The sequence below is a fragment of the Akebia trifoliata genome, chromosome 1 (genome assembly GCF_017979445.1).
Source record: "Akebia trifoliata isolate Shusen 1 chromosome 1, ASM1797944v1, whole genome shotgun sequence".
NCBI classification, from domain to species: Eukaryota; Viridiplantae; Streptophyta; class Magnoliopsida; order Ranunculales; family Lardizabalaceae; genus Akebia; species Akebia trifoliata.
In genome coordinates, this window is record NC_141375.1 from 24,771,265 (window position 1) to 24,791,439 (window position 20,175).

At 34.7% G+C, this 20,175-nt stretch overlaps 1 protein-coding gene, 1 long non-coding RNA gene and 1 pseudogene across 3 annotated transcripts; 2 read left to right on the plus strand and 1 right to left on the minus strand.

Annotated features, from left to right (window-relative positions):
• Nucleotides 1-1,946: 1,946 nt before the first annotated feature.
• LOC147411160 (tropinone reductase homolog At5g06060-like) lies at nt 1,947-6,167 on the plus strand. Its single transcript, XM_086445425.1, has 5 exons — nt 1,947-2,107; nt 2,210-2,417; nt 5,012-5,228; nt 5,499-5,605; nt 5,791-6,167. Exons 1-5 carry the CDS (start codon nt 2,028-2,030, stop codon nt 5,962-5,964), a joined length of 786 nt encoding a protein of 261 aa, XP_086301551.1. The 5' UTR covers nt 1,947-2,027; the 3' UTR covers nt 5,965-6,167.
• Nucleotides 6,168-12,605: 6,438 nt separating this feature from the next.
• Nucleotides 12,606-14,103, plus strand: LOC147411161 (14-3-3-like protein D; annotated as a pseudogene). The gene is made up of 4 exons (XR_015179141.1): nt 12,606-12,833; nt 12,937-13,243; nt 13,339-13,426; nt 14,010-14,103. The product of XR_015179141.1 is annotated as a 14-3-3-like protein D (transcript).
• Nucleotides 14,104-17,504: 3,401 nt separating this feature from the next.
• LOC147411162 (uncharacterized) lies at nt 17,505-19,219 on the minus strand. The gene is made up of 3 exons (XR_015180333.1): nt 18,657-19,219; nt 18,219-18,497; nt 17,505-18,138 (listed from the first exon to the last, which is right to left on the minus strand). It is a non-coding gene; the product is annotated as an uncharacterized LOC147411162 (long non-coding RNA).
• Between the last annotated feature and the right edge of the window lie 956 nt (nt 19,220-20,175).

Genomic DNA, 20,175 nt, shown 5'->3' on the forward strand with positions numbered 1-20,175 from the left:
GATTCTTTTTTCCGCTGGAATTTTATATGTCTATGGCAGCGGATAACTTTATCCGCAACTAAAAACGATTCATAATGTGAGAAATGTTGCATCTATACCTGCGGAAAACATAATCCGCTACTGTATTCATTTTAAAAAAAATTTGATAGAAAGTAAATCGAATTTTTTTCATAAAAAATTTGACTTTGTAGCTGCGGTAAATTTGACTTTTTAGCTGCGGAAAATTTATTCCGCTGTTATATTCAATTTTTTCCATCGATTTATAGCTGCGGAACATATATTCCGCCACTATATTCATTTTTTTAAAAATTGATATAGAGATAAATCGAATGTTTTCCATTATAAATTTGACTTTGTAGCTGCGAAAAATATATTCCGCTACTATATTCAAAATTTTCCATCAATTTATAGCTGCGAAAAATATAATCCGCTGTTATATTCATTTAAAAAAAAATTGATAGAGAGATAAATCGAATTTTTTTCATAAAAAATTTGACTCTACTGCGACGGAAAATATATTCCGCTGCTATATTCAATTTTTTCCGCCAATTTATAGCTCCGGAAAATATAATCCACTGCTATATTTACTTTAAAAAAATTTGATAGAGAGAACTCAATAAACCGAATTTTTTCATAAAAAATTTGACTCTATAACTATGGAAAATATATTCCGCTGTTATATTTAATTTAAAAAAATTGACTAAATAATAGAGAGAACCTACTAAACCGAATTTTTTTTATAAATAAATTTAATTTTTTTAGTGGCGGATGTACTATTCTGCTGCTATGTGTACCTGAATAACCAAGAAACTATTGAGTGCGAATTTTCTTTGTATGCGGATCCCTATAGCGGCGGATCGAATTATCCGCTGCAAAAAAAGTATCTATAGAGGCGGATAAAATAATCCGCTGCAATAAATATGCATATAGCGGCGAATAAAATAATCCGCTGCAGTAAATATATATATACTAGCGGATCAAAGTATCCGCTGTTATAAACCGCTGCTGTAAATAAAAAATGTTGTAGTATGCTTTTCCTCAAGATATTAGTGTTATACTAGAGAAAGAGAATTGATGGTTCTGTACGGTCAGGATGCTACATGAAGTGTTATTTCAAATCATTTTTGCAATTTTCTAAAAACAATGATATTCGAACTAGAATAGAGATGTGCAGTTGTGTATCTTAAGGAAAGAGATCTATGGTTCCATGTCCATGCCACGTCAGTCAAGTATTGACTAAGTGAAGACTTTCTAACTAGAATATCAACACCCTTTTCCTAATTAGATTGCCAAGTGATTAAATAAATAACAAAAATATTTAGGACAAATTACCATTTCATGAGTTGAATATAACGAATTCCAGCTCACTGTTCATTTTAATTCCCAAAACATGAAAATCCAAATCAAAACTTTTTTAAAGTGACAATCTCTCTTATTAATTTAAAGTAGCTCAATAGCTGTGAGCTTGTGAGATTTTCACTTTTACAAGAGTTGTGATAATCTAACGCTCCTTTTTTGTAAGCTCCCTTTATAAAATCGTACAAAATCATAAATATATGTTCTTGTCTATCCCAAAGCAATGGATCTACATATTTGAGAAGGAAGCGTAAAAAAAAAAGGAAAGGGAGCGTCAAATTATCACAATTCCATTTATACCAGTGAGATTGTCACTTTTAAAAAAAAATCAGTGATCTTGCTAATTTAAACTAGCAAGAGATCATCAAATTGGAAAACCTGCCATCTTGCTCTTCATATTTTGAAAATTAAAATGAGCAATTAGCTGAAATGAAATTTCCTCAAAAGTTATTCACGTTTTGGGAAATTTCTTTATTCAAAAGTATCACAAATATCCTTGTTGGATGGATAAGAGGACAAGCATTTGATGGGTTAGGAAAAATCCTCTAGAAAAATAGGATAAATCTATTAATAATTGAAAGCGATCGACCAACAACCACCCAACGCACAGTTATAAGCTTTTATATTTATAGAGAACAACAGTTAGTAACTCAGGTAAAAGATCCGACTATATGGAAGAAGCACAGAAGAGGAGAAGATGGTCTCTCAAAGGGATGACAGCTCTTGTCACTGGTGGAACCAAAGGAATTGGGTCTCCCTCTCCCTCTCCTTCTCTCTCTCTCTCTCTCTCTCTCTCTCTCTCTCTCTCTCTCTCTCATACACAGAAACTTATGTAACACTTCCTTTTTATCAGCCGTGCAATTGTTGAGGAGCTTGCAGACATGGGAGCGTCTGTTCACACGTGTTCCCGGAAAGAAGCCGAACTCAACCAGGTCTTGAGTGAGTGGACTGAGTTGGGTCTCCGAGTCACTGGCTCGGTATGTGATGCATCAGTGAGAGCCCAACGAGAGAAACTCATGGAGGATGTTTCAACCACCTTCAAAGGAAAACTCAACATACTCGTGAGTTTTTTTTTTCTTTTCCAAATTTATAATTACGACTAAGATCAAGGGGCTTTCCTATAAATAATAATCTGGGACAAAAAAAAAGGGTCGGAACCCTAATTTGTATCTCTCATATCTTTTCTCTTGATCAAGGGGGACTTCCCCTTTGATCTGAGGAGCTACCATTCTCCCTCCAAGATAATCATCTCCATTAACATCACCTAAGACCTTATCCTCTATTTACGCCCTCTACAATTACTATTCACGATGGTCTGTACACAGTTGACGTGGCAAGTGCACAGAACCGTTGATTTTTTCCTTGTGTATCCCTAAGAAAAAGATCTATGATTCTATGCACTTTCCACGTCAACCGCGTATGTTTTAACACGTCATTTAATCACAACTCTATAATTAATTCTAAAACCAATTATTCCAAAAGACCGATTTGTTGGAGAAGGGGGAAAACAATGAATATAAGAGAATTATGGGGCTTGACGGGGTATGACACACCCAAGAGTAGAGGAAAATATACACTTCCCCTCACCCATAAGGGTGGGAAGATTTGAACCCCTAACCTACATGAATCTTGTACTCTGATACCATATTAACTAACAAATTACTCCAAAAGACCAATCTGTTGGAGAAGGGGAGAATAATGAATACAAGAGGGTAACGGGGCATGATTGGGGTAGGACACACCCGAGAGTGGAGGAAAATATACACTCAACATGGGGTAAGCCAATACACCATGTTCATTATCTCCTATTTGTGGTGCATATATAATTTCGTGAAATGTGGTGGGTTGTGGTTATGATCAATTCGATTGAAAGGAAGGATTACTGTGCACTTTTCATTCGGAATTTCCTATAGTAAATTGTTGCATCTTCCTTCGATTCCTTAAAATTCACTTTTGATTCCTTAGTTTTCTTCATTGCTTTGAAGTTATAGACATCATTAATTGGTCTTTTGAGTAGGGTTGTCCATTGTGCCTAATGGCCTACTAGCCTGACCTTGATCTTGATCCTAAAGAGATAGAGTCGGACTCAATTTTCCAACCCATGAAATTCGAGCCGGGCTAGGACTTAACAATGCCAATTGGTCTCACCCCATTTGTACACTTTATCACCATAACAAACTCAATTGCGGAGATCTTGAGCTCAAATGTACCCTTAGGAGCCACCCTCATTGATTTGTCCCGAAATTACCTATGCGTATGGGGGGAGGGGACTGCATGAGTCCGATGATTAGTCGGGTGCTCTAAGAGGCCTTGACAGTTCAATTACAAATTTAAAAAGATATTTAGAGTATATATGATGCATTAATAAGATGTATGCTAGTACTCAGCACACCATGTCATGTTTAGGACTCCTTGTAATAACGTGTGTATGTCAAATATACCAAACCATCTCACCTTGAAGGTTAGATAATTAAAGAAGAAAAAATTAGGATTATATTAAATAGGTTACTTTCTACAACATGGAAAAAGCCTATATTGTACGGCCCAAGATCGTCAAATTTCATAAAATTTGATACATTAAGGTGTCAAAATTTTCATTATCGAATATTTCCTTTTGCCGGGGCAAAACTGTTAAATTAATAGAGGATGGAGAAATTCGACGGCTCTAAGCCATCGAATCTGAGGAACATAAAAAATTTTGATGGCCCTTAACCGTTGAAATTCGGTTTTTAAAATTCTTGGGCCTTCGGCCGTCAAACTTTCCTGTAGAATTTTCCACTTTTCACGTGGTGCTACTGCTTCTTCATCCTTTGTTTTTGTAGGTCTACATTGTTATGTGTTATATTGTGTTTATTATTTTCTTTATATTTGGAAAACCCCGGTTATTAAGCTAGCATGCAAGGAATAAAATGATCCTTTAGTTAATTCAAAGGCATGTTTTAGTCTCTTAAGTTTTATTGGAGATATATCCATTTGAAGAGAATTAGAATTGAATTGCTGAAAAAGTTGTATGATACGATAAATAAATGCCCGTATCTTATATCGTTACAAGAATGACAACAATAAAGTAAATTACAAATCAAAATAGAAAAAGCATGATACAAAATTTACGTAATTTGGCAAGATTGCCTACATCCACAAACTATGATAAGATCCTTTCACTGTTTATGTGAAAAGAAGGGTTACAATCTCTGAATCTCACTTTCTCTCGAAAAAATTGAGGGCAAAAAAAAAAAAACCATGTAGGAACTCTGCAACAAGTTGGCCATGAATTTATAGGCTGTACAAAGATGAAATCACTCTTACGACAAAATTTATGAAATTGTGAAAAATTTACCTTAGCGCGTAGAATCATTCCTTGGTGAACAGTCTCTAATACCAATACAAAGCTATTACACCTCCAAACAGAAGACATGAGACAAATATATTCATTAGGAACCATAGATTATTTTGCACATAAAAGTCACGCATCCATGATTCATATTACAATATTGATGATATATACTTGTGGGTATTTTATTCTGTCATTGTTCTCCTTTGATACCCGATCAAATCTTGATTTTCTTTTTTTCCTTGTGTCGAACTTGGGAGAAGAGGAACATACCAAAATATTCACTTGGGATTGACTTGTTCTGTTTTTGTTGCGGCGAAATAGATAAACAATGTTGGGACAAATATATCAAAGCCAATTGTTGATTATACCGCAGAAGATTTCTCATTCATGATGGCTACCAACTTTGAATCTGCTTACCATTTGTGCCAACTTGCATACCCTCTTTTAAAAGCCTCTGGAGAAGGAAGCATTGTTTTTATCTCCTCTATTGGTGGTATGACAGGCATAAATTTGTGCAGTATTTATGGAGCAACTAAAGGTTCGGTATACTCTTAGGAGTCGTGCTGGGGTGACACAAAGGGGGACACAGGGGTGACACAATGACTTGGTGGTGTGCATATAACTGTAGATGCTTTTCTGCGAGATACGAGTAAAAAGCATCTACGGTTATTTGTGCGCCACCATGCAACCCTTGTGTCTCTATTTGTGTCATTCCAGCATTAGTATATTCTTAGTGGGTTTGAATTTAGTTTCTAAGCTCAAATTTGCTAAATAAATAAATAAATTTTCTATGTATTGACCTTATTAGGAGCAATGAATCAACTAACGAAGAATTTGGCGTGCGAGTGGGCGAAAGATAATATTCGGACTAATTGCATTGCACCTGGACTTATAAGAACCCCCTTGGCGAGAGAAGTAAGTTCTACTTCTACCACTCTATTGCAATTAATTCTTTTTTTTTTTTTTTTTATAATTAGATTAACGATACCAAACACTCCAATTCTAATATCAGAACAACCAATTCAACCATCTCAATGTACTAGACATAATGGATGATGATTAATGTCTTTGTTATTTATTTTTATTTTTTAAATCTTCAGTTTCTTGAAAACAAAGAGTTAGTGAAAAATTACATTTCTCGAACTCCTCTCGGCCGCATTGGAGAGCCTAAGGAAGTTTCATCATTGGTGGCGTTCCTTTGTTTACCTGTTGCTTCCTACATTACTGGACAAATAATATGTGTCGATGGGGGCCTTACTGTCAATTGTTTATAGAACAAAATGGTGATCTGTTAATTATCAATTATTATGGCCAATATTTTGTCGTTTGGAGTGATAAAAGTTCTTCAAATCTTGAAGAATTGGAACTTATATGTATAAAAGTCAAATAAGTTGTGATGGTAATTTAACACAAATAATGGATGTCTGAGACAATATCATCTTTAGTGTGCATATATATAATCTCGAAATCAAATGCATCTTCACTTCTCTTTGATTTAAATCAGTTATGATGTTGGTTTATAACATAATGGTGTGACAATATCACAGCCCAAAATATAATACCAATGGAATTTTGGGGCCCGTATGGATACAGGAGCCAGAAGTACTTAGAACATAAGTACTTTCATAAGTACTTTTGGAAGTACTGTCTAGAGTAGGTGGATAATTATTGTGTGTTTGGATGCAGGTTCTGAAAAATACTATCAGAAGTACTTTTGATAGAGTTTTGTGTTTAGAAACTGTTTTGGATTCTGTAAAAATGATTAAAATGCTCTTATAAGTATCAATTACTATTTTCAACATTATAACTCAACAAATTATTCTTCAAAAGAAATAAAAGTTATTATTTTTATCCATAAAAATTAATATAAACACTCAATAATTATTAACAAATAAAAGATATTGTGAGCAAATATATACAACTACTAAAAATATGAAAAAGCTTTCATCACATCAATGGATAGTAAATTTGTGTGTAATTGTTTACATCAATCTTGCAATAAGAAAATTTCAACAGTGATTGGAATGCTCATGGATAAATCATTGAGTGAGTAAATGGGGGAATTAGAAATCCAAATTCAAATGCTACACTAAAAGGTTATCATCACATCAATGGATAATAATAAAATATTATTTAATTACATTTTTGAGGTATGCTTGTAATTTTCGAAATTTATGAGGGGCATACTTGCCCCAAATGCTACACCAAAAAACTACCACCACATCAATGGATAGTAATATAGTATTACTGCAATTGCATTTTTGAGGGTATGCTTGTAATTTTCAAAATTTATGAGGGGTATACTTGTCCCAAATGTTACACCAAAAGGCTACTACCATATCAATGAATAGTAATATAATATTATTCCAATTGCCTTTTTGAGGGTAGATTTGTAATTTTCAAATTTTATGAGGGGCATACTTGTCCCAATTCTATCATTTTGACAATGTTTTGTAGCTCCACGAAAGAGTAGTTTAGAAAAGTAGCACCTTCGATACTCAATAAAAAAGTACTAAAATAACTCCACAGTAAAGTAGTTTTTTCTAGGAGTTATTTATCCAAACACCTTTAAAGTGCTTCTGACTCCCGCAAAAGTCAGAAGTACTTAGAAAAGTCAATCCACACAGGCCCTTGAATTTTACTATGAACGCTAAAATAATAAACCCTCAAATATATCAAAATTTTGAAATTGTGCTAAGAACCAATCTTGGGATTGACTTCAGATCAACATGTATCAAGGTAATCTATATATAATAATCAAGCTCATTTTCATCTTTGAGGTGAGAAAGAATGGATTGCAAATGTTACAACCAGGCTTGCTATATTGTTTGAATTTAATTTGTATCAAAAAGGTTTTTCTCAACTACTTCATAACATTCATGGTGGCACTTTGGTGCAAATTGAAAGTAAGGGGAAGGAAAAAAAAACCCGACGGGTTGGCTCAATGGAAATTTTGGACTGATGAATTGTTAATGCCCGTAGGTCATGAGTTCGATATCCAGTACGAGCATTAATTCCCAAGGGGGCCACCCACGAGGGTGCACCCTCACTTACTTAGTGCGTGTGGTGTGTGTGAGTTGCACACGCCCTAGGACTAGTCTTTGGACAAGACCATAGTATATGGATTAGGAAAAGCCCAAATATGAGCCTGGCCCACTATCTAAAGGGATACCCGGTCATTAAAAAAAGGGGGGAAGGGGGAGGCCAAAAACAACATGATTAGAGTTAGTAAGAATGTAGGGAAAATTACATAATAGACGTTGTGAGGGCTTTTTCTTCTTCTAAATAGCCCCTAACTTTTTGGGCGTTAGCTTGATAGTCCATTTAGTGAATTTTTTCTTCCCTCGACCTAATCTCTCGTTGTCATGTTTTCGAAATACTCAAACTATTATTTTTTCATCTTTTTCACATACTTCAAATTTTCTATTGTGATTGCGATCATTTGGATATGGTCCTATTTTTTAACGTTCAGATGTACTTTTTCAAATTATTTCGATAATTTAAAAAAAAAAATGAAGAATGAACTTGAGATTCTTAAATTTTTGAAGATTACATAGTAATTATTAATTTGAGCATTTCTTTCACAACTATAATGTATGCATTTTGGGTGTTTCGAGAAGATTTATCTATTATGTATCAAAATAGGAAAAACAAAATTGATCACATTTATAGCGAGCTCAGCATTTTATTGTTGAATTCAATAATTGTAATGTTGATCTCGATGATCCATGTTCAATCATTGAGATTGACTATTTGTACTCTTTGATCTTGATGATTATAGTTATCGATCTCAAAGATTGAAATAAAGGTTGATCTCGATGATTTGAACGGTGGATCTCAACAATTGAAAGGGGTCAATTGATTTAGAAAGAAAAAGTTCACTAAAAATGAACTATCAACTTAGCGGAAAAATTAGCGACATTGAGGAAGAATTCCATCCAACTAATTTTTGCCTTGGAGACAAATTTAAATGAGAGTTTCTATTGCCACACCAATTTTTGATAATGTCATTCCAAGATGTGAGCTAATTCTTTGATGATTTACATAGAGATATTTATGAAAACATGCACGACTTTTATTCTAATTACAGTTTTGGTACACTTTTCATTTTATTTACGAAGCCATGCACGCGGACTGTTCACTTTTACAAATCTACGAACTCATAAGTTTAAAAGTGACAAACTTACGAATTCATAGATACTAAAAGTAACGAACTTCCGAGTTTGTGAACGTGTAAAAGGTGAACAGTGTATCAAAATCATGGTTTTAAAACTCATTTTGACGTCTCATTCGTGAATGAGACTGAGTCATCTTGGATGAGTTTTCCGATACGTTTGAGACATCTCGTTCAATAGTGAAAAAAATGAATGTGGGTTTAAACATAGTCACAAAGTCGGCATACATATTTAAATTGGCAAGGGAAAACTTCGTAAAAAGCAGGAAAGAAAGATGAAATTAAAAGATAAAAAATATATATATTAAAAATTATGAAAAAAAAAAATTCATAAAATCAAGTTATTATCATCAAGTCCCATATTTTTAAACTTATTAACCATCAAATTTCATTATGCATCAAATCCCACATTTAAAAATAGAAAGAAAATGTTTAAAATTTTATCCTTGTGAAAAAGAATGAAAATAGTCAAAAAAAAATCAACAATTTTCGTTACATGAAAAAGTCATATTTTTATTTATTTATTGTTTTAATCATTAGGAATGCATTTTTTCAAAAGATCACCGATTTTAGTTACTATGATTTTAAATACTTGTCCATCCATCCTGTTGTTGGGTTATATTGAGACGACTCGGGTGATACGTCTTGATCTTGGACGAGTTTTGAAATCATGACCAAAACCGAAATTTTGGCACGAACCGAAGATTCACCATTTACATATGAATTGTGGTGACGTTAGCAAAAGTTGGTGTGGCAATAAAATATCACATTTGAATGAAGTAGGAGCCAGGTCAGCATTAGTATAGAAAACCGTTTGATGTCGTATACTCGTATGTGGTCACTATGTCTTGCTAGAACCTCGAGATTGTAAAGTCTCTTATAATATTACAAATGATCTAGATTTGTGGATGACATACTCCACGAGTAGAAGAGTTGGTGGGCTGCAGCTGTCCGTTCGATGTAAAATGTCATTTTCGCATTCATCTTTCGGGTTCCCTCTCTTCTTCTCCGTTTGATAATTAAAAAAAAAAAATGAAGAATAAAGTTGAGATTCTTAAATTTTTAAAGATTACATAGTAATTATTAATTTGAGCATTTGTTTCACAATTGTGATATATGTATTTTGGGTATTTCGAGAAGATTTATCTATTATGTATCAAAATAGGAAAAAAAAAATTGATCACATTTAGAGCGAGCTCAACATTTTATTGTTGGATTCAACAATTGTAATGTTGATCTCGATGATCCATGTTCAATCATTGAGATTGACTATTTGTACTCTTTGATCTTGATGATTGTAGTTATCGATCTCAAAGATTGGAATAAAGGTTGATCTCGATGATTTGAATGGTGGATCCCAACAATTGAAAGGGGTTAATTGATTTAGAAAGAAAAAGTTCACTAAAAATGGACTGTTAACTTAGCAGAAAAATTAGGGACATTGAGGAAGAATTCCCTCCAACTAATTTTTGCCTTCGAGACAAATTTAAATGAGAGTTTCTATTGCCACACCAATTTTTGATAATGTCCAAGATGTGGGCTAATTATTTAATTGAATGAAATTCCTTAAAAAAATGAATTTTCTTAAAATTTGCAATTATGAGATCTCATGCTTAGAGTAGTTAGGATCATTGACAAAAGAGATATACTATGAGAAAATCCTTGACAGAGTGGCATAAAAAAATGACAACTTCAAACCAATCTTCATCATGAAGCCAAGGTCACAGCTCTCAAGGTATGGTTTTAAAACTCGTTTTGATGTTTCGTCTAATCCATGAATGAGATCGAGTCGTCCGATTTAATCATCTCATTCAATAATGATGCCTTCCACCTTATTTGAGCACCTCAAGTTTGAGATGACTTGTCAATCTGTCTCATTAAAGGACGATACTGAAAGGAATCGAACGAGATTTAAAACCATGTCCTAGAGTGGTTAATATTTGTCAAATATAGGGTCCCGTTCAGCACCCTAAGCTTTACCACACACTTTAACAAACGTGTTTTGTCTTACATGGGTTAGAAGTTTTGGAATTGACTGTTTTTTGGTGAGGATGATCTCTATGGTGAGGAGATCATCCTCACCAAAAATCAGGTCATTCCAAAACTTCTAACCACATCAAAAATGATTTACAAAAAATGGACGGTCCACGATTTTTCAACGTGTAAACATGGGGCTAAACATTTCGGAATGGGCTGATTTTTGGGGAGGATGATCTTCTAATCATAGAGATCATCCTCACCAAAAATCAGCCCATTCCAAAACTTCTAACCCATGTAGGACAAAAAACGTTTGTTAAAATGTGTGGTAAAACTTAGGGTGCTGAACATTTCCCATATATATATATATATATATGGGTCCCGTTCGCCACCCTTAGTTTTACCACACACTTTAACAAACGCGTTTTGTCTTACATGGGTTAGAAGTTTCGGAATGAGCTGATTTTTGGTGAGGATGATCTCTATGGTGAGGAGATCATCCTCACCAAAAATCAGCTCATTCCAAAACTTCTAACCCCATCAAAATTGATTTACAAAAAATGGACGGTCCACGATTTTTCAACGTGTAAACATGGGGCTAAACATTTCGGAATGGGCTGATTTTTGGGGAGGATGATCTTCTAATCATAGAGATCATCCTCACCAAAAATCAGCTCATTCCAAAACTTCTAACCAATGTAGGACAAAAAACGTTTGTTAAAGTGTGTGGTAAAACTTAGGGTGCTGAACATTTCCCTATATATATATATATATGGGTCACGTTCAATGGCAAACTTTTTGGCAAAACATGAGTTAGAAGTTTTGGAATGGGCCGTAGAGATCATCCTCATCAAAAATCAGCCCATTCCAAAACTTCTCACCCCAACAAAAACAGTTTACAAAAAATGGACGGTCCACAATTTTTCAACTTGTAAACATGGGTTAGAAGTTTTGGAATGGGCTGATTTTTGGTGAGGATGATCTCCTCACCGTAGAGATCATCCTCACTAAAAATCAGCCCATTCCAAAACTTCTAACTCATGTTTTGAAAAATGTTTTGCCAAAAGTTAGCCATTGAATGCTACCCTCTATATATATATATATATATATATATATATTAAAAATTAAGAAAAAAAAATCATAAAATCAAGTTATTATCATCAAGTCCCATATTTTTAAATTTATTAACCATCAACTGTTATTATGCATCAAATCCCACATTTAAAAAAAGAAAGAAAATGTTTAAAATTTTATCCTTGAGAAAAAAAATGAAAAAAAGTCAGAAAAAATCGACAATTTTCGTTACATGAAAAAGTCATATTTTTATTTATTTATTGTTTTAATCATTAGGAATGCATTTTTTCAAAAGATCGCCGATTTTAGTTACTATGATTTTAAATACTTGTCCATCCATCATGTTGTTGGGTTATATCGAGACGACTCGGGTGATACGTCTTGATCTTGGATGAGTTTTGAAATCATGACCGAAATCGGAATTTTGGCACGAATTGCAGATTCACCATTTACATATGAATTGTGGTGATGTTAGCAAAAGTTGGTGTGGCAATAGAATATCACATTTAAATGAAGTAGGAGGCAGGTTAGCATTAGTATAGAAAACCGTTTGATGTCGTAAACTCGTATGTGGTCACTGTGTCTTGCTAGAACCTCGAGATTGTAAAGTCTCTTATAATATTACAAACGATCTATATTTGTGGATGACATACTCCACGAATAGAAGAGTTGGTGGGCCGTCCGATGTAAAATGCCATTTTCGCATTCATCTTTCGGGTTCGCTCTCTTCTTCTCCAATTGTTCGTCGGCAGGAAAAGAAAACGAAGCACAGAGAGAGAGCTCTAATTGAAACCCTAATTTCGTAGAGAGATCTCTACTTGGAACCTTAATTTCGCAGATCGGCCATGGCTGCCACCAAAGAGCGTGAGAAATTCGTCTACATCGCGAAGCTCGCTGAACAGGCCGAACGCTACGATGGTTAGGGTTTATCTTACTTGGTCTTGAATCTCAACATAGGATTTTAATCTTTTCTCGTTCAATGAATTTTAGGGTTAATTTTTTATCGTTTTGTGAATGGCAGAAATGGTGGATTCGATGAAGAAAGTTGCAAATCTCGATGTCGAATTAACGGTGGAGGAGCGAAATCTTTTCTCTGTTGGGTACAAAAACGTTATTGGATCTAGTAGGGCTTCATGGAGGATTCTCTCTTCGATCGAGCAAAAGGAGGAGGGGAAGGGGAATGAGTAGAACGCGAAGCAGATCAAGGATTACAGGCAGAAAATAGAATCGGAGCTCTCCAGCATCTGTAACGATATCATGATTGTGATCGATGAGCATCTCATTCCTTCATCATCTGCTGGAGAATCCAACGTTTTCTATTACAAGATGTGAGGGATCATAGTGTTGTTGCCGATCTGGATCTGTTCTTTTTTTTTTATGATATTCTAGGGTTTTTAGGGTTTGGAGTTTTGATTGGTTGCAGGAAAGGAGACTATTATCGCTATCTGGCAGAGTTTAAATCCGGTAATGAGAAGAAGGAATCCGCCGATCAGTCGCTGAAAGCGTATCAGGTCTGTTGATCTGTGTTTATTTTACACTAAATATCTATGTTAGATTTACCTATCAGAAAAAAAGAAATCTATGTTAGATTTGATTACTATATGTCAAATGGGTAGCGTTCAATGGCAAACTTTTTGGCAAAACATTTTTCAAAACATGAGTTAGAGGTTTTGGATTGGGCTGATTCTTGGTGAGGATGATCTCTACGGTGAGGAGATCATCCTCACCAAAAATCAGCCCATTCCAAAACTTCTAACCCATGTTTACAAGCTGAAAAATCGTGGACCGTCCATTTTTTGTAAACTGTTTTTGATGGGGTTAGAAGTTTTAGAATGGGCTGATTTTTGGTGATGATGATCTCCTCACCGTAGAGATCATCCTCACCAAAAATCAGTCTATTCCAAAACCTCTAACTCATGTTTTGAAAAATGTTTTGCCAAAAAGTTGGCCATTGAACGCACGCCCCCCATGTCAAATAAGCTTAAGATTTCATAAGTGTGCGAAATAAGAGTTGTACGAACAATCCGGTAGATGAGACATTAGATGAGATTAATGGACAAAGAATAGCCATAAGGGTCCATTTATATTATACAGGTTTATTAATCATCTATATAGATGGCTCTTCGCACCATGGTTTCAAAACTCGTCCGAGACAGAGATGTATTGCCTGAGTCGTCTCAGTATCAAGCATGGACGAGACGGACGAACAAGTCAATTTTTCGGATGAGATTTAAAATCTCACGTTCATTTTTTTTTTTTTCATTTTTGAACGAGACATCTCAAATGTATTGGAAAACTTGTCCGAGACGACTCAGTATGTGGCATGGACAAGATGAGATGCGAAACCAAGTTTTAAAGCCACGCTTTGCACGACAAATCCGCTTTGAAGTTGACTTATTCGTCGGTCAGTCATGGGAATGTGTATGAAAGATACCATAAGGGTCCAGTATCGCAATAACACCTTTGTCTAAAGCTTCGAAGGGGATTGAATATCTGAAAGGCAGGAACAATCTCACTAGAATACTAACTTGATCCGATCGATTCTTGATCGTATGATCGATTTTCGATCGGATACTAACTTGATCATACGGTGCTGATCGCACCCGATCCATCACACGTGACGGATCAATGGATCCGATCGATTCCCGATTAGATACTAACTTGATCATACAGTGTTGATCGCATTCAAGCCATCACATGTGACGAATCAACCACAATCGTTGAATGGTTTCATATCTCGAAAACTTTAAGGCTTCCCAGCTCCTCACGACAATGCGTACTTGCAAAGTGCGCCTAATGCGCCCTAAACGCCCTTTCGCACGTCGTACGTACGCGTGCGCGAGCACCACCTGGAAGCACTGGATTAACGTCTAAAGGTGTGACATAAATACAACTAACTATGTTGACTATTACTTATAAGGTACACAGGGGCGGATTTACAGTGGGGGCAATTGCCCCCACAAGAATTTCTAAAATCAATAGGGAGGTATTAATAATTTAAAAAAAAATTTTAACATTCTACTGCTTTGCCCCTACAGAAGTTTTGAAAAAAAATTTATTTGTAATTTGCCCCCACAAATTTTTTTAAAATTCTACTGCTTTGCTCCCATAGAAAATCAGAAAAAAAAATTTATTTGTAATTTGTCCCCACGAAAATAAAATCCTGGCTCCGCCCTTGAAGGTACACCATTTTCTTACTTGCGAGCAATATGAGACTAAATCTTATATAAATAAAAAATCTCAAAAAACTAACTTAAGAAAAACAAACTAATAAACGCCAAAAATCTTATTTTATTTTGAAAATATTCAACAAAAAAAAGTTACCACAATAAACATGACTTGCACCTTGTGTGATAGAGGTGAGTCAATTTTTAGTGTCATTGCAAAGAATGTCACATATCTTTATTATCATCCCTAACAAAATCTTCTTCTTCCAAAATTGGAGTAAATTGAATTATCTCAATCGGAAAGCGTTTGGAAGCCCTAAAGAGAGTCAAACATTGTGCTAAATATTTTTCAAAATAAGATTTGAAAATAGAGATCATCCTCATAAAAATCAGTTCATTCCAAAACTTCTAACCCCAGTTTTACAAGTTGAAGATTTGTGAACCGTCCTATTTTTGTAAATTATTTTTAGTGAGATTAGAAGTTTTAGAATAGGCTATTTTTTGTGAGAATGATCTCCTCATCAAAGAGATCATACTAAAAAAATCAATCAATTCCAAAATTTGTAATCCATGCCTTAAAAAATGTTTGACTCTCTTTAACGCCTTCGAAAGTCACCAATCTCAATTACGATGATTTCAATATTTTATATTCATTTCTCTCAATGCTTAGTTCAATACTGTTATCATAAAAGGCCTTATCCCAAAGTACAGCTTACTTTAAATAGAATAGAAAAGGAAATGTAGTTGGATGAAATGTTACTCAAAGATGATGACGGCCTACAAAACTAAAAATAATCGTTTTTTGTAAGGCTCTGTCTGGTACCACTAATTAACCACTTGGCAGGTTCTCCTTGACATTTTATTCGGGAATTTTCTATATGTGGTCCCCCAACACTCCATTAGGATTTTTATTAGTTAACATTGGAAAGATTGTGTTCAATTCTAACTCATCGCCATCATCATCGAAGCCTTATCCCAAATACTAGGGTTGGCCTAAACGAATATCATTCTCCTATTCAATTTGGACAAAAGTCACGCCTACTATTGTTGAAAGTATATTTAATTGCCAATTTCTACCTTCTCTAATCATGAAAATGTCATATTTTTTAAGTAGACGAGACTGAATGTGAGTTGTGATACATCAATGAATGGTAATTCCTAATGGATTCTAATTCAGATTAATTCAAGATCCCTCTTCAACAATTAAATCAAGGAATCAAATGGCTATTTACAATCAAAGCCAATATAGTGATTCCTCTTTGTTCTTGCAAAATCAAACAATGGAGATAATCTATTCCAAACACCAACACCGCATAACACAATTGTAAAAATGATGGGAACTTATTGACTAGTATTAGCAAGGCAGACGAAATTTGTCCAATTTATAAGGCTTGTCCCATTTCTGCCCACCATGGTATTTGGAGAAGAGCTAGGAGTCACATTTTTCAAATCATGGAGATCACAGTGGGAGATAATTTCATATCAACTCTTTATTTGAAAATAGATATTGCATATGTAAACCACAGTGGGAGAATTTTGCACTACAACAAATATGGAAATTAGGAACGGTTTATAACCGTTCTGAAGAAAGTATGAAACGGTTTACCGACCGTCTCTAATTGAGGCGTCGTTAATGAATTTAAACGGTTAAATCTCAAGATTTGGAACTGCTAAAAACCGTTCCAAAACTCAGATTGTGGAATGGCTTAAAACCACTCCAAATATGCATTATATAAACGAAAAAATAAAAAATATCTTAGACATCGATTTAAAATCTGATGTCTATAAGAGTGATGTCCTAAGTCTGAGACTTTAGACATCGATTACAAACCAATATCTAAACTTAAAATAAAATAAAATAAAATAAAAAAAATTTTCTACGCACATATTACCCGCGGTCAAAATATACCAAAATAAAAAACATTGAGATTCTCTATCACATTAATTTATATACAAAAAGAGTTACAATGAGTCATAAGTACAAAATTCAATTCATGTGGCCTCAAAGCTCCCTGAACAATCTCTTGAACTCCTCTATTGCGACGGCAAACATCTGATAGCTTTTCAACTGAAACTATTAGAGCAAAAATATCACCCCTTGTTGCTACCTTGGATAATGCTTGCAGAAATCTTTATCGCTCCACCTCAGTCACGACCGTTGATGGAATCAATGAAATGATCTCCTTGGGCCAATCCAATGCCTTTATCCCATATGCCATCACCAGAGATAGCAGTGCATATGTTATCTAACGAAAAAAAAAGAGGTTCACTTATCATAAATGGAGATGAGTAAAAAGCTGATTTTCGGCAAGAATAATTTCTAAACCGTGGAAATCATTTTGACATATTTAGCCTGATCAAGAAACGATAGATAGAGAGAACAATAACCTATGCTCAAGAGTATTTACCACTTCTAATTGAGAACTTGGGAGTGCCCTAGTTAATGAGGCTACCAAGATTCTAGTGATGCTTGCACCTTGAGGAATTACCAGATTATCCCTGATAGATTTGTACTACTCTCTTCGATTAGAGTTTGCAAGATCAAAGACATCGGATAAGAATGTCAATATGGAATTGCAGGCCTTCTTTAAAAGCAATAATGAAAATAGAGGGTAAGTTAGATGGGAAAAATGCCAATATTTGGCCAAAATAATTGCGAAGAATATAATTATCCATGTCAGTACTGCTTCCTCATTGAAAACTACTGGGTCTCTTCTTGCTTAGCATAGAGAATCAACTAGATTGATATCTGATCCCTTACTGTGGGTATGCCTACTTTTGAGTAGAGGGCTATCTAAGCTCCTCAGTGTTACACTCACAGCATGTTTGCAAGCCCAGCATGGAGCATCCATCGTTCTAATGTCCCAAGCACGACTACACAACAAGAATTTACAAGCTCAAATTGGACATCGACAAGAAAATTTAGGCATTTAACCATTGAAAATTGTTCCCTAAAAGGAAAGTTATTCAAGAATCCTTACTGATCAAATATGGCTTTGAAAATTGGCCATAACCTTTGAATTGCATATGCCACAGCTTCAGGGTGATTTACATACCTAAAAATTAATAAGTTGGGCAATTGAGAAACCACATAATAGAAACTGGGATACATAAATAAAATACATGTCAATTCTACCTGAAAATGTTTCCAAGTCGATCAATATGAATATTAAGCTCCCGTGCAATTATTTTTTGCAATGGTCCTGGACCTTGATTGATGATTTCCTATTTGTTTAGAAACAAAAATAAAACAGTATTACCCAGTCCAATAGAATTTTAGACTACTTTCTTTAGAAATAGAATTTTAGACTTTTTTTTTTAGAAATAACACTAACCTGTAAAGGAGTTACAACTGGCAGGCATAAAGCCTCCAGGGCTTTCTTAGCATGCATCTGTGATGGTATAGTAAACAGACCTGCAATATAAAAAAGAATGTACTTCACAAGAAAGATTCAGAATAAGAATGGTCTATCAATGACAATGATACTAGTAGTAGATACACAGGATAAAGGTTGATCTAATAGATGGCTACGATCATCCAACTGAGATTGGCTTCAAAGATCTCATAACTTACTCTGATTTCCCAGTCTTTGCTTTAAACTGCACTTGAATGTGTCTAATCAGAATGTCATATGCACCTAACGGTTTTTCTTCATCTTGCATTCAAATGAAAGTCATAATCAACTTTTAGTGAAAAACAGCATGATCTTATCTACCAACCGATGCTAATTGTACTTTGTAGAACCAAATAAGAGTAAAAAGACATAACACTCACACAGAATTTCCAATTTTAAATGAGCATTAAAGAGGATATATTATCTGGTTTAAAGTTTTGTGTCACTCCTGAATGTTTCAGCCAAAACTTTCTGTTTTTTTTTTACATACAAGAATGCCACATTATTTAATCTCCAACAATCTTTAGCTTTCAAAAAAAAAAAAAAAGGAATGCCACATTAATATTGTTTTGAAATTCCAAATGTATCCCAATGTTTCACAAAACATTAAGGAAGATAACAGAAAAACATATGTATTCCCATTAAGTCACGGGTACATATGCTTGTTCCAGAATGTTTTAGAAACATTTGTAATGTGTATTTGTAAGGTGGAGTCCAAAATTTCAAGTTGCTATAGTTTTAGAGAGAATTAAGGAAGGTCAAGTAGTTGAGGGTGTCGACAATAAATTTCAACGAATCTACCTCGAGATCCGTGAAATATAATTGCAAATGATTTTATTGATTTTTGATGAAAAGTGAATACAGATCTCAATGTTTCCTCTGATTAACAGTCAAATACAAAATAGTGATGATGTATGTAGCTTTTCTTCTCTCCGTGCTTCGCGCTTTATCGGCTGAGAAGGTTGCTTGAACGGTGGCTTTGCTTTGTGCTTGATCTTCTATAGAGGCTTCTTCTCTCCGGGCTTCGCGCTTTATCGGCTGAGAATGTTGCTTGGATTCCGGAGAAAGGCTTTATGCTTGATCTTCTCTTTAGTCGGAGTCCGGATCTTTGAAGAACTTTGCTTTTGTCTCTAGAGGAGGGCTTGAGAGCTTCTTCTTCTCTAGAGGGAGAGCTTCTGTCTTCTGAGAGAAAGTGATCCAGATCCCCTCCCAATGAGAGAGGCTCTTGTATTTATAGATTTAAAGGTAATTTAACTTTCCAATTATACCCTCAATTTAAAAAGGCTTAATTGATTTGTTTAAAAGGCTAAATTTGTCCAAATCCAATTTTAAGGATTTTATGGATTATTATTGAGCCAAATTTATTCATTTGGGTATAAGGCCCAATATTTTAATGTGTGGATCACTTGTATTTACTGGATCATGGGCTTTATCTGCGAAAACTCAAAACCCAAACTTGTAGGGGGCCCGTCCTCAATTAATGGACTCAATTTGGCTGTGAAGCCCATTTATAACTTTAGAGATTTTTTATTTATAAAATTTGTAAAACCTCCTCAAAATTTTGGTGCCTACAAGTGCCCCCTCAAGGATGTGTAGTTAACGACGATGTTTCCTTGATCATATTGTAAGGAGTGTGGACACTTTGGTGGAGACGGACGTTGTTGCTTTTTTTTTTTTAGGCGCTTCTGTTTTCAAATC

Bases quoted from the DNA above. Each gene is read 5' to 3' on its own strand.
- LOC147411160 (XM_086445425.1), top strand. From the start codon at position 2,028: ATGGAAGAAGCACAGAAGAGGAGAAGATGGTCTCTCAAAGGGATGACA. The intron at 2,108-2,209 runs GTCTCCCTCTCC...CCTTTTTATCAG, and splicing joins GGTGGAACCAAAGGAATTGG to CCGTGCAATTGTTGAGGAGC. The intron at 2,418-5,011 runs GTGAGTTTTTTT...GCGGCGAAATAG, and splicing joins AAGGAAAACTCAACATACTC to ATAAACAATGTTGGGACAAA.